At 50.4% G+C, this 19,407-nt stretch overlaps 1 protein-coding gene across 4 annotated transcripts in view; it reads right to left on the reverse strand.

Annotated features, from left to right (window-relative positions):
* TTC7A (tetratricopeptide repeat domain 7A) overlaps positions 1-19,407 on the reverse strand; it is a 158,921-nt gene that overhangs the window by 29,049 nt on the left and 110,465 nt on the right. For all 4 annotated transcript variants that reach the window (XM_049870553.1, XM_049870554.1, XM_049870552.1 and 1 more), the window contains one exon: positions 18,242-18,402. In XM_049870553.1, coding sequence (XP_049726510.1) covers positions 18,242-18,402 — 161 coding nt within the window. The remainder of the gene's footprint in view (positions 1-18,241; positions 18,403-19,407) is intronic.

Consider the following 19,407-nt stretch of genomic DNA (forward strand, 5'->3'; position numbering starts at 1 on the left):
ATCGTGCTTTAGATGAAGGTTTACAGAACAAATTAGTTTCTCATTAAACAACTAACACACGTACTGTTTTGTGACATTGGTTGCCAACTCCATGACATGTCAGCATTCTCCCCTTCTCGACCTTGGGTTTCCCATTGCCAGCTTTCCTGTCCCTTCCTCACTTCTCGTCCTTGCCTCTGGGTTGGCGTGCCCCTTTAGTCTCATTTTGTTTTATGGGCTTGTCTAATCTTTGGCTGAAGGGTAAACCTCAGTGGTGACTTCAGTAGTGAGTTAAAAGGGTGTCCAGGGGCCATATCCTGAGAGTTTCTTGCTCTCACAGTTCTGCCCTGCTCTGAGGGATCTTTCCCCACAATGAGCCTTACTCGTGTCACCTAGGGTGACACTGTCCATGACACGGTTAGGGTCCTCTTCCCCTCCCCGGTGCTGAGCGAGGGCTGAGCACACAGCAAGCGTGCAGCACTGTGTGCAGTCATGTAGTGAAGCCCATGGGCCACAGTCTGGGTCTCACAACCATGTTAAGTCAGAGCAGATTTCTGATCCCACCTCCGCCCACTGTGGGTCCTGGCAGGAGGTTGGAGAGGAATCCGTTTAGTGGATCCCTCAGAACTTCAGTGTGGGCTGGGCTCACACAGGACAAACCACATGCTGGCAGATCCCGCTTTAAACAGTCCGGACACTCAGGGTTTCTCCCAGGGCCTTCCAGCCTGGGAGGAACAGCGAGCTCTGGGCACGATGTGGAGGCACCCGGCTCCTTGTGGATGAGGGGTCTTTACCCCAGGGGACAGTCACCCCGAGCAAAGCCGAAAGACAACAGAGAAGAGTCTGAGACAGGGATGCCCCCAGGCCGGCGGGGGCAGTGCGGGGGATCTAGCAGCTCACCAACATTTGGGCACTCTGACTAATGTCATTCTGGGAGAGGAATGGCCACTATTGTCCTCTAACCCTGTGCTACAATGTCACTCAGAGTGGACAGACACTGGCTGCGGAGTCAGACACCCGAACCAAAGCCTCAACTCTGTTCCCATCCAGCTGGGAATGTCACTGGTGTCACTACTCTAACAAGCTGCTGCTGTTAGCTGCCGTTGAGTTGGCCTCAACTCACGGCGACCCCACGCACAACAGGACAAAAGGCTGCGTGGTCCTGCGCCACCCCGTGATGGGTTGTAAATCAAACCATTGCGGTTCACAGGGTTTTCAGAAGTAGATGGCCAGGCCCTTCTTCCTCGTTTGTCTTAGTCTAGAAGCTCTGCTGAAATCTGTTCAGCATCACAGCAATACACAAGCCCCCCGATGGATGGGCGGCGGCTAAGCATGAAGTGCACTGGCCTGGAATTGAACCCAGGTCAGCACGGACAGCAAGAGTTCTACCATGGAGCCCCCACTGCTCCCTCTACACCTGTAAAGTAGGAGTGAGATCTCCTGCCATGCTTGCACCTGGGGACTCTCAGGAGGAGGACCTGTGTGACTTAGAAGCAGCTGAGAGAACCCCACCACTGGATTCACCTGTGAGTTGCCATCCTGACGGCAGGCTTGCCCAGCGGGTATGCTCACAGAAGGGACTCCTGCTTCTTCCACTGCAGGCTGACAGACTCCACAAAGCAAGTTTCCAGGCCTGGTGCCTCTGCAGGCTCTCAGAAAGCCCCTGAGCGTCATGTGCTGGTCAGTAAGCAGTCCTCTCTCTCACCTCTGGACTCAAGACAGGCACGTGAGACGAAAGGGTAAGAGGGGAGGGATAGTGCCTCAGCACAAAGGCCCTGAGTGAAACCACCTGGGCTGTGATCCCCTCTGCAAGCATTTTGCTGATTTTTAAGCGGTGGAAGCCCATGTGGAATAAACACTGAGGTCTTTTAAGGCCAAACACCTTTCCCAAGCCATCTGAAGAAAGACGTGAAAGTGAATCTACTCTCTGGAGAAGGGAAGGGAGCAAAGGTCAATGTACGTGCTCCAGGTACTCTGTCCCACTGCACGGGTAAGGCTGCCAAAGGTGAGGCCTGGCCCTGAGACCCGCCTCCTTCCTGGCACTTTCCTTCTTCTTCTTCTTCTTGTTAGTTGCCCTTGAGTCAGTGCCGACTCATGGTGACCTTAAGGATAACAGAATGAAAGGATGCCTGGTCCTGCACCATCTTCATGATCTTTGGTATGTTGAGTCTATGGCTGCAGCCATTGCGTCAATCCATCTTGTTGAGGGTTTCCCTCATTTCATTTTTGCCGACCCTCTCCTTTACCAAAACATGATGCTCTTTTCCAGCAATTGGTCTCTCCTGATAATATGTGCAAAGTAAGCAAGCCAAAGTCTTGCCATCCTTGCTTTTCTAAGGAGCATTTCAGTGTTATTTCTTCTAAGACTGATTTGTTTGTTCTTCTAGCAGTCCATGGTATGTTTAATATCCTTCACCAACACCACAGCTCAAATGTGTGAATTCTTTGGTCTTTCTTTTTCATTGTCCTGCTTTTGCACGCATATGAGGTGATTGAAAACACCATGGCTTGGGCCAGGTACACCTTAGTCATCAAAGTGACATCTTTGATTTTTAAAACTTTAAAGAGGTCTTTTGCAACCAATTTGCCCAATGCAGTCCGTCATTTGATTTCTTCACTGATGCTTCCATGGACAGAAACCCTGGTGGTGTAGTGGTTAACTGCTATGGCTGCTAATCAAGAGGCCAGCAGTTCAAGTCTGCCAGGCGCTCCTTGGAAACCCTATGGGGCAGTTCTACTCTGTCCTATAGGGTCACTATGAGTTGGAATCAACTCGACGGCAGTGGGTTTGGTTTTTTTTTGGCTTCCATGGATGTTGATTGTTGATCCAAGTAGAGAGAAATCATCGACACCTTGAATTTCTTCCCTGTTTATCATGATGTTCTTTATTGGTCCACTTGTGAGGTTTTTCATTTTCTTCATGTTCAACACTCTCCTCAGCCCTGGCCAAACAACACTGCACATGTCCCTCAGTCCCAGAAGGGAACACCAGTGAAGCCACCAAGCCCATGCTGCAGGAGCTCAGGCTGCCCCAGAGAATGCGGCCGTAGACCCTTGGGCCATTCTCACTGGCCATCCCCCTGTGCCTAGGCACCCAGGCCCTGTGCTCCCACAGCACACGGTCCTCATGGCACATCTCATCTGCCCATGTGTGCTGGTCAAGGGCAGGACCTGACCATCTCACATCATCCAAATGGGTGAAGACAGGCAGGTGGTTGGCTGACCTGAGAAGAGCCGGCCCCCCTCTTAATCAGGAAGCATCTTAGCTTCATGGAGTCTGTCTGTCTGCATCCGTGACTGGGCCAGCCCTTGTCTCGGTGATGAAGTCCCCATTTCTGCTCTCTATTATGAAATAGGTGTTGCCACAGGCCACCCTCTTTGCCTTGGACCAGGGGCTGACGATGCATATTCCCAGGGGAATGCCCAGGTTGACCCAACATGGCCGCCGCCACCCTGTTTCCCGGCCTTGCCTGGCCACACCCCTGGGGCAGGATCAGGCTGCTAGTTATTCGTCAAAAGGATTAAGACTTGGAGCCTTTCCCATCTGATGAAAAGACAATTTCTTCCCACTGCTATAACGGGGAAAAATCTCAGGGTAAGCATCCTCAGAAATGGGGGAGCACAAGTCTTTACAAAACTTTTTTTTTGAAGTAATTATTTTATAAAGTGGAAATATTTTTGTTACAACAACTCAGGCTAAGCAAGCACTGTCCTGGGATCAGAATCATCTTGTCCATCCCCCTTTCCTGCAGCGGCCAATCATCTTCTCCTCGAGTCTTCTCCCTGGCTGCGCACCCAGCACTCCTTTCTAGGGGTGAGGGGTCCTGGCAGAGCAGAGCTGGCTGCAGGGGAAGGACATGGGCTCACCAGGCCCACATTTTCACTCTCACGTTCCTGAGAGCATCTCCCTGTAACATTACTCAGCACCTGTAGTAAACACTCGAAGGCAGTAACTGCGGGGTAGCTGAGGGCACAGACTCTGGCCCCTGCCTCGCTGTCCATTGACTGGGAAGACACAGAGTTGAAAACACAGCCACTGGTGTCAGATGATGTGGGTATATGTCCAGGCTCTGCCACTCACTAGCCAGTTCCTTGACTTCTCTGAGCTCTGGCTACTCATCTGTAAAGCGGGGACAGTAATGGTACCACCAGAGAGGTTGGTGGGTGGATTATGGGAGACACAGCTGATAAGAGCCAATGCCAGGTACACAGGAGGCCCCTCAAGGTAAGCTGTCATTTCTCTCAGACTGTCTTATCATTCTCTGTCTCCCCTACCAGATCTTGTGCTCGGGCAGGGACCCACATTTCTTATCTGTGTACCCCCAGTGCCTGACCTAATATCACTCAACACATCTCTACTGAACAATGGAAGGAAAAAGTTGAGACAGCAGGGCTTGCTGAGGCCTGGGACACTGTTCCCAGGCCCTAGAATCAGAGAGCTACGAGGAAGTGAAGTCGAGGTGCATCCTATGCTTGGAATCCCCACTCTTCCTGGTGCTGCCAGACCCATTGGTGCATTTGCTGAGCCCTGGGCAGCTCTCCTACCCTGCTGGCTCCTGGCCATGGTGGGAACCCTCCATGGTGGGGGCAGGAGGGCGCAGGTGTGGTGACTGCACACAAGGGGGTATTATATCCTTAAAGGACAGTCATTAGTAATTCCAGCTGATGGCTGTGCTGTTTTAATGAAGAGTTCTATTTTTATAGAAAACACATAATTGAGTTAAAAAGCGGACTATTCTCTGAGTCAGGTACCACACCTCTAGAAAGACTAACTCCTCAGGAAGGAGGCCAGAGCCTGCCCATAGCACAGAGATTCACAGGAAGGGGGACCAGTTCTGGGCCACGCCAAGTTGGACTCAGTGTGTGAAAAGCAGAGTCCAGGTTTGATGACCAAGTTCAGATCCCAGCTTCCCAGCTTCTAGCCATGTGACCTTGGGCAGGTCACTTTAACATTCTTGAGCCTCAGTTTCCATATCTGTAAAATGAGAAGGGCAGTACAGATAGTCCCTGACTTAAAACGGGTTCCATTTCGACGACTCCGTCATAATTTGGTTCTAAGCAGAATATCTGTTTTTTTTTTCCTTCACTTTCATTATTATTGCTATTTATTATCAGAATCTTTATACATTTAATCTCTATTTGTCTTTGGGGATAGGTATGAGAATGATTACATCAGCAATTTAGGTGCTAAAATGTTGTATGTAGCACATATTACTAACAATAAAAAATAGGATGTATAAAAAAATAAAGAATGGTCCCAAGGGCAGTTAGTACCTAAATTGGGACTACCTGTACCTATATGCCCTGGGGGTTGTTGTATGGAAATAACGCATGTAAAAGGCCTAGCAGGGTCTGTACCTCACGAATGGTTCACTCCATGTTTCTGTTACTATTATTGGAGTCCCTGGGTGGTACAGTTAATGTGCTTTCCTGCTAACCAACAGGTTGGTGGTTTGAGCCTACCTGGTGGCACTTTCAAGAAAGGCTTGGCGACCTACTTCCAAAAAATCAGCCATTGAAAACCCTATGAAGCACAGTTCTCCTCTGACACACACGGGGTCACCATGAGTCGGAATCGACTCAACAGCAACGGGTTGGTGGTTGGTTGGTTGGATCATTATCATCGGCCTAAATCAGGATAATGACGGCGCCCATACCTCCCAGAGTTGTTGAGAGGACTAGATGAGCTAATGCGTGCAAAGTGCCTAGAACTGTGCCTGCACCGAGTGAGCACTGGGGGTACTGTGTTGTTGTTATGGAAGCTCTTGGAGTTCAAGCATATCAAGGCTGTTCAGCCAATCATCTGGCCTGGGTTCTAGTCCCTGCTCTGCCACTCATCAGCTACTTGGCTTTGAGATAACCTCTAACTTTCCCATTAGTTTCTTCACCTTTAAAATAGGACTGTTGTAAAGACCAAAAAAATAAATCAACCCAGCCAAGAACAAAAAACGGAGTGAGAGCATTCTGAGGGCTGTGGCGTGCCAGAACCTGTATGTTCCTTACTTCCAGAGACAGTCTACCCATCCAAGGGTCTACTCAGGGCGTGCGGGGTGCCCAGCTGGGGGTTCACTACTGTGAAGGCTGTAGCAGAGTACAGGCTGCAGTCCCTGCCCCAAAGGTGTTCCAACCTCACAGTGAACATCAAACAGTACATCTGGGGCAATTAGAAAATAAAACAAAAGAACAGAACCAAGTGCTCAATGCAATGGTTCCACTTTAAAGTGCAGGAGCTTCAAGTAGGTGGAGCCTAAGGGGAGTCTCTGAGAATGGCAAGATTAGGATGCAAAGGAGTGAACGGGGCACCCTAGAGGGCCGAGTTGGGCCTGCCTGCCCAATGCCACCCACAGCACAGAATGGGGCAGGGAGAAGGGAGGAGGAGCCAGCCCACCCCCTCGCCCCATTCAGGCCACCGCCTCCTGGCTCTTACGGCCCAGAAGTAACCCAGGAATGCCAGGGAAGCACCCAGCAATGTGGGTCCCTCTCCCCACTCCAAATTCCACGCCTCCAGGAAAGACTCACCAGGGCAATTGACTGATTAAATTCACACACTTGCTCTTTGGGTGTGAGTTTAAAGCAACTCTAAAAGGGCAACCTCCCTGAAAAGGCAAAGGCCAAAGTCAGTCCCAGCTTCACTACTTTCTGATAGACCAAGCCCCAACAGGGAAAGAATGGCACGTCCGCCCTTTTTAGCAGCTCTTCCTAACCCTAAAAACCAACCATCTTCCTTGGGCCCGAAGGATTACACTGATCCAAGTCCCCTAATCATTAGATAGACAGATAGATAGATAGATAGATAGATAGACAGACAGACAGACAGACAGACAGACAGACAGACAGACAGACAGACAGACAGATAGATAGACAGACAGATGATAGATTAGATAGATAGATTGTTGTTGAGAGTATACATAGCAGAACATACACCAATTCAACAGTTTCTACATGCACCATTTAGCCACATTCATTACATTCTTCGAGTTGTACAACCATTCTCACCCTCCCAATCTTTTAATCAACACCCATGGAAGCAGCAGTCAAAAAATCAAACGACGTGTTGAATTGGGCAAATCAGCTGCAAAAGACCTCTTTAAAGTGTTAAAAAACAAAGATGTCACTTTAAGGACTAAGGTGCACCTGACCGAAGCCATGATGTTTTCAATCACCTCATATGTATGCAAAAGCTGGGCAATGAATAAGGAAGGCTAAAGAAGAATTGATACCTTTGAATTATGGTGTGGGTGAAGATTATTGAATATACCACGTACAGGCAAAAGAACAAACAAATCTATCTTGGAAGACCACAACCAGAATGCTCCTTAGAAGCAAGGATGGTGAGACTTTGTCTCACATACTTTGGACTTTATCAGGAGGGATCAGTCCCTGCAGAAGGATATCATGTTTGGTAAAGTAAAGGATCATTGAAAAAGAGGAAGACCCTCAACGAGACGGACTGACTCAGTGGCTGCAACAATGGGCTCGAGCATAGCAATGACCATGAGGACGACACAGGACTGGGCATTGTTTTGTTCTGTTGTACACAGGGTTGCTGTGAGTAGGAACCAACTCTACGGGTGCCTAATGATAACAATCTTTTCGTGCTCCCTCTGACCCTCCATCTCCTAATGAATTCATTTAATGTGATCCAACTTTGAAGCTTTAAACGTCAGCAGCCTGTAAGCTTCAGCTTCCTGGTGTTATTCCTCACCCCACCTGGTGAACAACCCGAGCTGACTGGAAGGTCCCTGAGCCCATGGAGATACCCCATGGCTGGCTGCCTGCAAGGCACTTTTATCTGTACTGACAGATGGCTGACCTGGGGCCTCAACTGCAGGCCACCTCCAACTCCCTTGAGATAGCTTTCTACATACAAATTCACGATCTTGAAAGACATGCACACACAACACCCAGAGCCTTTTCATAACCATTCATGGGGGTAAGAACTTCCAGAGACAAAGCCCAACAAAGGTAGGTGCCCCGCCTGGTACAAGACCAAGGAGCAAAAGCCCGGTTTCGCAGTCTATAATCTCTACCCAGTTTGTAGATCCCCGGGGATCTGAAGACCACCTGCTGCCGTGGGGAGTCAGCCCTGCTTGGTGGGTACAGGCCCGCCTGGCATGACTGTCTCACTCAGCCCATTCCAGGGGATGGAAAGGCTTTGCACTGTGGGACATGGGCCACAGGGCCAAGCCCCCCACCTCCCCAGCCCATGTTGTGAGCAGGGAGATGAAGGGGTAAGTATCAGGAAGCAAAGGGCTAAAGCCACCTTTTAAGACAAACTTCTTTTGGAAAAACCTGCAAATGTCTGCCTTCTCCCCTTCCTTCCATAACAAACAAACAAAACGTTTTATGTCATCTACCCATTCAAGTTTGAATGTCAGCAGACTACTAATCCCAAGACTGACAACTATATCTTAAAATCTATACAGTGTCACACAGAGCAAGATCACAGGAGGTTCTCAGGGAACAACCAAGAAAGGGAAATGCTGAATGTCAAACCAGCTTAGCTGATGAGCAACCGACCTCTGAGGAAGATAGGATTATGCTGGCGATGATGCCCGGCTTAACACTTCCCTCAGCCAAATGGCTAGCAAGTTTAACTCATGGCTCTCGTCTTCATCAGGGGCAGTTGCAGCCAAACACGTTTAATGAATCCAGCAAAGCGATAAACTATGTTTCTGTTAATACCTTTGATTCCAACCTCCGCACTGGAGCGTTGGTACTTTAAGCATCCTTTTGATGTACTACAATTACCTAATAAGAACAATCAAACAAATGCACTGGGTTTAAGTTGGAAATGTTAACTGAAGTCCCAGGAGACTCTGGTCCTTTCTGCTTGGTAGAACGTACCACTAGAATTATAGCACATGCAACCTGAAAAAAAAAAAGGTGAGGCAAGCCAGATAGATCAGAGGTGCCCTTGAGGTCCAAAGTGAACCTCAACCGGATTCAGTCTGGCTCCAGCTAACAGTCTAGGTTTCTGGGTGAGATGGTTCCCATTCGTTTACACACTGCAAACTCTGGTTTGTAGAGATGGCTATATTGTTCCTGTGCCCAGGAGTGCCTCCCGGGGCTCCAACCCACCTTCCCCCATGTCTATGGATTAAACTGTGTCCCCCCAAAATGGATGTCATCTTGGCTAGGCCATAATTCCCAGTATTGTGTGACTGTCCACCATTTTGTCATCTGATGTGATTTTCCTCTGTGTTGTAAATCCTACCTTTATGATGTTAATGAGGCAGGATTAGAGGCAGTTATGTTAATGAGGCAGGGCTCAATCTACAAGATTAGGTTGTTTTTTAAGTCCATCTCTTTTGAGATATAAAAGAGAGATGCCAGCATAGAGACATGGGGACCTCACACCACCAAGATAGCAGCATCGGGAACAGGGCGAGTCCTTTGGATCAGGGGTCCCTGCACTGAGAAGCTCCTCGACTGCAGGGAGGTTGATGACAAGGACCTTTCCCCAGAGCCAACAGACAGAAAGCCTTCCCCGGAGGAGCTGGCGCTCTGAATTCAGACTTCTAGCCTCCTAGACTGTGAGGGAATAAATTTCTCTTTGCTAAAGCCGTCCCCTTGTGGTATTTCTGTTATAGCAGTACTGGATAACTAAGCCAACCCAGGACTTTCAAGTCCCCTGAGGACCTGGGCTGGGCAGGTACTCACAGACACCCCGCCCCACCGGGGCTGGGGGCAGGAGACCTTCCGCACCGCACCGTGGTGAGGGGAAGGGGAGGGGAAGGGGAAACCAGCTTGCTCCCCTGACACTTGATAACCCGAGCTTTCAAAACTAGCATGGCTGGATGCCAGGCCTGGGTGGGGTCAGTGACTGACAGGCTGGTTTCTGGAATGCTCCCATCATTAGCTGAGGAACTTTGTTTGGTTACTATAGCGACCTTCACTACAAGTGGCCTGACCAAAGCACAAGGGACCTGTTACCTAAAACCAGCACCCTACAGAGCCCAAGGCTTTAGAAGCAATGCTTACCACCGGCCATTCACCTTGACCCCATATTGCTGCCCTCCCGGTCCAGCCTCCCTGCTGTCTCCTCTGCCTAAAATGAGGAGAAGAAATAGCAACGGCATCTCCAAGCTTCAACAGTATCTCCAAGCTCACATTCCTGGCGGGCCTGAACAGGGCCAAGCAGGGAACTCAGCTGGCTCCTGAGGGCCCCTGCAGGCTGGGCATTGGGATGGCTGGCCAGGGACAGCTCGGCCTGCCAGGGACAGTCCGGCCGCACATGCTTCCAGGGCTTAGTCTGCTGCCCACAGGCTCTCAGAAAGCTGCCCCAGGCATCTGGTTCCACAGGGCCAGGTTCACACTGTACCCGAGGGGCTGCCTGTCTGCCTCATCACGCTTCTGTTTTTTTTAAACACGAGCTCCATTAATGAAAGGTCATCCCACAGCACGGAAACCTAGCTCCTCTTTGCTTTGCTTCCTAATCCCTGAATTCAGAAGCATTTTCAAAAGTTCAGCTCTATGAAAGCTAGGTTTTCCTCCAGCAGTCTTGAGACTGCTTTTGTGGGAATGGTGACCTCTTTGCAGCCACGGAGCTTGGAACCCTTTTCACAAGCTTCTGCTCAGATCCAGCTTCAGGCCGCTCGCCTTCCTGCCTCGCCCAGCACCCTCTGTCCGCTTCCTGGGCTACCACACTCACTGCCTCCCTGGGGGCTCCTTTTAGTCTTACACTGGTTGTGGGTGGGTCTTTTTTGGTTTATTGCTGTGTTTATTTCATGTGTTCACCATTAGAGTATCACACAGAATAGTTTCACTACCCTAAAAATACCCTGTGCCGTACCTATTCTTCCTTCACCCTCTCCCCCGGGACCCCTGGCAACCACAGTTATGCCTTTTCTAGAATGTCATATAGTTAGCATCATATAGTAGGTAGCTTTGTCAGACTGGCTGCTTTCACTTAATAATATGGGGAGTATTAGGGTCACAGTCCGGGATCACGGAAAAATGTCAGTGCTCTTCAATGGATACTGAGCCCTGCTTCCCCAGCCACTCCCTACTTCCCCAGCTGTTCCCTGCTCCCCCAGCTGTTCCCTGCATTGGTTAAAAGCTGTGTGTGGCTTCAGCTGTTGCCACGGCAGTTAATTAAACAAACAGCCCGGTGAATATTACTTCAGCAAAACAAAAAGTCAAACCGCCTTTGCCCTGACTGCATCTTCCCCAGCAAGGTCTGTATTCAGGGGACACGTCAAGGCCTGTGGTCTGGGTCTCTCTTCCACCAAGGGCCTCGCAGATGGGTGCTCTAGTGGCTGAGGCCTTTGGATTCCTTTCCCTTCTGCAGGGGTCCATCGGTGCGCTCTTTCCCAGAGTCTGCTCTGGTGAAGGAAGAAGCTGGTACCCCATGTCAGGGGAGCAGGGTTTCACCCATGTCAGGTCACTCCTGTGTGGCTCCCGTCTGGAGGATACTGGCATAGGGAAGCATGCCGGAGGGTAGAATGGTCTCCTTTCCACTTAAGCTTGTCCCTGTGTGGGGGCTACAGTGAGGCCTGTGCCACTCACCTGTGCAGCCTGCAACAACTTGCTCCTCCTCTCCCTGCCTCGGTTTCCTCATCTGCTGAAGGACTGGTAACATCCCTCCCGATTCCCTCTATTTCTGGGGTATGTTGTGAGACTCAGACTGGAGAAGGCCACACGGTCAGTTTACAAACATGTTTAACATGGTAACATGGAAGGATATAAAAGACCTGCCCAGTCTCTTACAAAGCTCCACACAGGCTTCTTATAAGATCCAGCAATCAGGCTCCTAAGTCAGTATTTATCCAAATAAGATGAATACATATGTCCACATAAAAACCTGCCCACAGATGTTTAATTTAGAGCAGCTTTATTCACATTTTCCCAAAACTGAAACAACCATGATGTTCCTCAGTAAGTGAACAGATAAACAAACTGTGGTACGTCCATATAAATCCACTGCCTTCGAGTCAATTCCAAATCATAGCGACCCTACAGGACAGAGTAGAATTGCCCCATTGAGTTTCCAAGGAGTGCCTGGCAGATTCGAACTGCCAACCTTTTGGTCAGCAGCCGTAGCACTTAGCCATTACGCCAGGGCCACTGGAGTTTCCAACACCATGAGGAACCTTGAAGTTTTTTCTTCTTCCTCTGCCTGCCTTCTCCTTTCCACATACCTTTGTTAATGACTTTGCTTTGATCTGATGCAAATAACTTTCTTTTGTTCTGTCCAACCACCTGGGACGTACAACCCCCGACAGGGAGATTACAGCCCAGATGTCTGATGTGTCTATTTTTAGACTGATTGGGAGATGTCCCACATGTAGTTTATCATTAGTCTGATAAAGACACTTCTAAGCCTTGTAAAAATCATATATAAGCTCTAATATAAAATTGGAAACACTGATGGCGTAGTGGTTAAGAGCTATGGCTGCTAACCAAAAGGTCGGCAGTTCACATCCACCAGGCGCTCCTTGGAAACCCTATGGGGCAGTTCTACTCTGTCCTATAGGGTCACTATGAGTTGGAATCAACTCGACAGCAATGGGTTTTTTAACGTAAAATTGTCTTTTGGGACCCTGTAGAGACAGTCTGCGTTACTATCAGATTCCAGTTGGTGAGGACACCTCCTAGATAAACTTTCTCACTCTTCCTGACTTGGAGTACGAGCACTTAGGTCATGGACCCTAATGGAGCAACACTGGCCCATAGCAGGCCCAATGACATTTCCTGCTAACCCACAGGGTTCATCTGTAGGGAAGAGTATAGACTCACGTGCAACGAGCCATGGTCACACGCTATAGTCACTAAACAGGGCTGGGTGGTAGGCGGATCTCCACCCCCCAGCACCCTGTAGTTTTTTTTTTTCAGTTAATTTTCCAGCCTTTTAGGGCCAGCTCAGATCAAGACAGGGCTCCTCACAGTCCTGGAGGTTCGATGCTCATGGTGGCTCAGAGATAATAAACGCTGCTGTTTCTTCTCCTCTCCTGCTGCCCTTGGAGAGCTGACTGCACACCCCCAAATGCTCCAAGCACAACTCTCCGCAGTGACACCGAGACAGAGGAACCCTGTGGGGGGCCTCAAGGGATGGGACTCAAATGCCCTCCTTCCACTGCAAGCCCCAGGCCCCAGTCCTGAAAGCTCCTGAAGGCCCCCGCCTGTATATGGGTGAGCTCCGTCCCCATACCAGAAGCTGCCCCATAGCAGGCTCCTGCCTGCAGGTGTGGAGATGCTGCACTCCAGTTGGCTCCTTGCAGGCCTGGGGAAACACTGAGGGGGTGGAACAGTTCTCCTGCCAGCTAACAGCAGCACGATCCATACCAGGGGACCTCTACCTTCTCTGGGTTAGGAGCCCTTGGAGAATCTGCCAAAAGCCATCTCCCTGTCACAGGACAGTTCCAGGGACCCTTGGAGTCCTAGACGTCCAACACGGACCTCTGGAGAGAGCAGCCAACCTCAGGCAAGCCCAACTTCAGGCAAGGCCATCCTCATGAAGGCACTTTTGGTGAACTGGGTCAGTACCTGAGTGAGGGTGGAAGGAAGAGGAGGGAGGGAGAGTCCACCTGGGGAAGGGGCAGCAGAAGGGCACACACCCTGCCACTAAGGGAAATGACAGCTCCCTAGCCCAGCCCAGCCCAAGAGCCTAGGAAGATGGAAGGCAGGAGGCCCCTTTCTTGGGGAGGGTTGAGGAGCTGAGGGAGAGCCACAGGGCCTGGTCCCACACACCAGACAAACCCCACCCCTGGCAGCACCAGACACAGCTTGGGTTTCAACTGGATTTTTTATAAGCGGAGTTAGTGGCACCACACCATTGCAGAGGAGGGATTCTGGCTGGTAGGAAGCACTCAGCCCTAAAGCCAGGAAGAGACCGTGAGCTGTAAGACACCAGATCCTGGATGGGGGGGCTCCGCTAGCTGGAACTAGGGGGTCCAAGGAAGGGTTGAATGAGCAGGGCACGAATCCCCTTCCTTTGCCTCCATCAGAACAGCTCTGCTCCCGTCAGCTTTGTCGTCTCAATTCCCATGCAAGAGTTCATTTGGAAAAAGGTCTTGCTGAGAAAACAACATTTGATGCCTATCCTGACCTCTCAGCTCTTCTGAGGCAGTCAGGAGGAATACCACACACACCCACACGCAGCGGGGTGCGGGGAGTCCCTTCCTCACCCTGAGGATTCTGTGCCTGTCTTCTGAACAGTTTCTGTTCCACTGAAGCCTGACAACAGAGTAAACATGCACACACATGCATACACATACACATGTACACACACACATACACATGCATACACCTACACACATACACGTGTGCACACACACACGCACACGCACACACATGTGCACACACACGCACACACGTGCACGTGCATTCATGCCGGCAGCAGACAGTGGTTCAGACCCTCCCAGACAGGAGTGAGGATGGAGCTTGGAAAAAAGCAAAGCTTTGGTGAGTTGGTACTGGGAGAAGAGAATCTTTGTCTTTTGTATATTTTCTTTAAAAATAAAATGGTATCACACAGTAGGTCTTGATGTGCCCTGCTTATACCTGTGTTTTAGTATTTCCTAAGCTACCTGCTTTTTTTTTTTCTTTTTAAGCTACCTGCCTTTTAAAGTGAAGTGATTCAAATTTTAATAATCTTCTCCACGCAGAGTCAAGGCCAAGAGTCAGGGCCATAGCCTGAACACAAAAGACAGGCCGTACAGTAAGTTGGCTACGCATCACCTCTGCTTACACCTGGCTGTGGCCTACCTGGACCATGAGGACAGGCAGAGACTGGGCAGGGTCTGGAGTCAAGGTGCTTCAGGGAAAGGGTCAGTCAGGACAGGGCAAGCAGGGTGAGGCTCCGGCAGGCGACTGGGGGCCTGGGGCTGCAGACTAGGCTAACCTGCAGGATGAATGCTCACCCTTGGCCTAATTCACTGGGGCACCTACCACCTGAGTTCCCCTCACGTGAGGCACACTGGAGAGTTCATGCTAGGAAACGCTGCCGCTCCCAAAGCACCTGTCTTAAGTGTTGGTGAGGAGGAAGCCATTCACAGCGTCCTCAGCTCCTGGGCCGAGTTCACAATCAAAACCAACGGCAGTGCTTCGGGAGCACTGCGTTTTGGTTTACGGTGATGGAAACATCACACTGATTAAGGGTACGGTTGCACAGCCGACTACTGTAATTGCTGTCAATTAGTTCTGGGTTAACATTGTAACCATAAAAACATGAACTGGCAAAAGCTATGTGATAGATATATTTATAACAATGACCAAAAAAAAAAAAAAAAAAAAAAGCAGCTGCCGAGGCTGCTTATGGACAAACACCGCATAGAATTTGGTTTCTTGGTTTGGACATTTAGGGTCATGATGTCATGGCACATCCCAGTTAATCAGCCTAATACATGTCCAGTGCTTCTGTTCTACCTGCTAGTTCATTGCACAGTGCCTGGGTTCTTAAAAGCTTGTAAATGGCCATCCAAGGCAACTGGTCTCTATTCACCTGGAGCAACAGAGGAATAAGAAGAGGTGGAAATAGGAGGAGGATATGGAATGTGTGGCCAGTTGCGTCCTTTGCCAGGAGACCAGAATAACGGGATGGTGCTTGGCTTCCACTACTGAACATGTTAATCAAAGATCCTGTAGAAGAATCCTGATCAAAAAGTGGAAAATGCAGAACAGAATTTCAGATTCTCAGGGACTCGAGACTTTCTTGAGTCATGGAGATTGGATGACCCTATTGCCCTGAGATAATCTTTAAACCTTAAACCAAAAATATCCCCTTAGGTCTCTCTCTCTTTTTTTTTTAATTGTAATTTAGGTGAAAGTTTACAGCTCAATTTCTCATATAAAACTTTATACACATATTGTCATGTGACACTAGTTGCAATCCCTACAATGTGACAGCACACTCCCCCTTTCCACCCTGGCTTTCTTGTGTCAATCCAACCAGCTTCTGTCCCTTCCTGCCTTCTCATCCTGCCTCTCTTTGGTCTCATGTGTCTGCTTGAACTAAGATGCACACTCTTCACATGCGTTATTTTATGTTTTATAGTCTGGTCTAATCTTTGTCTGAAGAGTGGTCTTTGGGAACGGTTTTAGTTCTGGGTTAACATAGCATCCGGGGGCCATGGCTTCAGGGGTTCCTCCAGTCTCAGTCAGACCACTAAGTCTGGTCTTTTTATGCGAATTTGAGTTCTGTTCCACACTTTTCTCCCACTTAGTCAGGAACTCTGTTGTGTTCCCTATCAGGGTGGTCATTGGTACTAGCCGGGCACCATCTAGTTCTTCTGGTCTCAGGCTGATGGAGTCCCCTGAAGTCTTCTTAAAACCCAAAACTAGTTTAGCTTAACTAGCAAAGCATGTCTGCCTTGAGCATTGTGCTCTTTTAAGATCTATATGGGATCAAATTGACAACAGCAACCTGAAATATTAGATAGGAAACTTAGGGGGCAGTGAGTATATGTTAATGTGGGAGGAGCAATTCAGAAAAGGAGGGAGAGAATGTTTGAACAACCTGCAGAATGGAATCAATGCCATTGAACTGCATGTACTGGAACTCTTGAATTGGTGTATGTTTTGCTGTGTATACTCACAACAGCAACAATAAAATAAATCATAAAACAAAAAAATCAACAGCAATGCTCTCTGAAGGAGGCCAGGGCACAGGATGCTTGCTTGTCCCTGCAGTCAGCCTTGTCTCTGATGGGCCAGGGATGGGAGAGCTGGAAGGTTCCCCATGGAAGGAAATCTCTTGGCCTGGGACAATTCCAGCCTCCCTTCCTCACCCATCACAGCGGTGGTACCCACCAATTTTCCCTAATTCTTTGTGGACCTGCTTTCGCCACCAGCGTGAGCACCTCTGGCTGGTTCTAAGTGGCCTTCTCTCAGATCCCAAGGAGGAACAGGGTGGGGAGGGGTGCTCAGAGGCCCTCATCCTGGAATCACAGGCATCAGAGAAACAGGGTCTGTCATAGCCAGTGTCACCTGCACCTGAGGGGAGGAAGGCAGAAATCAAGACAACCTTCCCCTATTTCCTTCTCACAGAGCAACACACTCTCCTGTCTCTATTGCCCCAGCATGGCCCTTGTTCCCTGTTCAGGATTGAATTGTGTCCCCCACAAAATATGAGTCGGAGCCCTAATGGTGTAGTGGTTAAGAGCTTGGGTGCTAACCAAAAGGTCAGCAGTTTGAATCCACCAGCTCCCTGGAAACCCTACAGGGTCGCTCTACTCTGTCCGATAGGGTCGCTATGAGTTGGAATCAACTCGACGGCAACGGGTTTTTTTTTTCCGTAAAATATGAGTTGGAATCCTAACCCCATAACTGTGGACGTGATCTTGTTTCCACAGAGGGTTTTCTTTGTTATGTTAATGAGAACACGTCAGTATATAGTATGTCTTAAACCTAATCACTTCTGATATACAAAAGGAGATTAGACACAAAAGCAAGCACAGTGGGGGAAACATAGATGTCACGTGGAGACCGCCAAGGAGCCAAGGAACACTGGGGCTACAGAAACTGAGACAAGGACCTTCCCCTAGAGCCGAATGTACATCCCCTATAGCGGTGCCCTAAATTCAGACATCTAGCCCCCTGGACTCTGCGAAAATCAATGTCTGTTCTTTAAAGCCAGCCACGTGGAATATTTCTGTTGAAGCAGCACGAAGAAACTAAGACAGTCCTCATCACTGTGTTTGGGTGACAGCTGGTCGTCTGTGGAGGGTAGAGGTGGGTCTAGTCCTGCCCCACCCACTGCAGCCAGGGTCAAGGGCAGCTTAGAGAAGGTGGGCATGGGAGATGCAAACTGGAGGGGCAAGATGGAGGGTGAGAACAGGGAGACAGCCCCCTCCCCCATCTGCCAGCACAGTGGAGACAGCTGGCCTGCTTGGAGGCAGGGGGATGACTCACTTGACCTCTGCCAGCCAGCCCACCTCAGAATCCCATCCTTTGCTGGGTGCGGCAGCGCTACAATTAAGTTGCACAAGTTGGTGCGCTCTGAGGCTCGAATGCTGAGCCCAGGGCAGAGTGGAGGCAGCCTGAGCCATGTGTTTGAGCAGTCTCCTCTGTGGTCCATGCAGCCCCCTGCTGGCCTGCAGGACCACACAGAACCCATCTCCCCATCTGGCACCTCCTGACACACAACACGGAGCCTCTGCACCCCCACAGTTCCCTGCCCTGCCTCTACAGCCAACGACACACGCAGTGGGGGTGTCATCAGAGCGTGCTGGCTACTGCATGGCAGGGCGGGGCATGCACATGCGTGGCGTCTGGACCCAGCCAGCCTCCCTGCCCAGCGTGTCCACAGGGCCCTGCTCACTTGAAGTTCTCTGGGTACTCAGTGATGGCCATGTTGATGACGTCCAGGGCATGCTGGTAGTGTTTCTGGGCCGAGAAGAGGAGTGCCAGCAGGTGGAGGGCGCTGGCATCATCCCGGCACACTTTGAGGGTCTCCTGCAGCTGCTCCATGGCGCTAGGGATCTGCCAAAGAAACCCATGAGCTCAGTGACCTTTCCTTCTCGCCCATCTCAGCGGCTTTGCCGCAAAGCACACACCTTCCCCCCCAGGACTTTGGTGCCAAACAAGGAGGGTGCACCAGGCTCAACTTAAGTGAGACCCTGGGGACTGGGGGGGCAGGATGGGATGATGCTTCGACACAGCCCCCGGCCCACATCCCCCAACCCAATAACATGGCAAGGAGGGGTCCGCTGTCCTATCTCAGGCCCAGGGAGCTGCTGCTGCCCCCACTCAGGAATAGAAAGCAGCACGTCTGTGCATAGCACAAAGGATTCGGGTCCACGCTGAGAAGTGATTCCTGAGCCGGAAGAGTGCGGGCTGCAGGGAGTGGCCACCAAGGCTGCAAGTGGAAACACTGCCCCGGAGCTCTGCTGCCACTGTCAGTAGGGAAGGGAATGCCTGCTCTCCAGAGGGGAGTAACAAAAAGAAGTGTGCTCCAGGCAAAGGGTGCAGCCTGACTGGAGGCAGGGAGACAAGCAGAGGCATGGTGCCCAGAGATGGGGAGACGGGCCTCTCATATGGACACAGTGTGGGGTCTGCCCAGATTCAAATACTGGGGGGTGGCTGGGGCCAGACCATGCTGTACTTGAAGGTCCGTCTGTCTGTGTGTGGCAGTAGGAAGCCACTGCAGGGGCCTCCTGGGTGTGGCTGGGAAAGCTGTCCTAGCAGGTGTGGGCAGAGATCACAGCAGAGGGGAGGCCAGGGGCCGCCATGAATCCCAACCTTCATGGGTTTGGGTTTTCTGCCTTCCTTCTCAGAGCTCTGCATGGAAGAGGGCAGCCCCTGTGGCTCCAGAGAACACTGCCAGTGAGCCCAGCAGCAGGCAGAGCAGGGAAGGGCGCCTCCTACTGCCAGCCCTGACAGGGGGACCACGGTACCCCTCCTGATGGGGTCCCTGAGGGCACTGAGGATGCCCAGCCTTCAAGAGAGGACAAGGTCACTGGGTCTGTCAACTCCTTGGCCACATGC

The sequence above is a fragment of the Elephas maximus genome, chromosome 26 (assembly GCF_024166365.1).
Source record: "Elephas maximus indicus isolate mEleMax1 chromosome 26, mEleMax1 primary haplotype, whole genome shotgun sequence".
In the NCBI taxonomy this organism is placed as follows: Eukaryota; Metazoa; Chordata; class Mammalia; order Proboscidea; family Elephantidae; genus Elephas; species Elephas maximus.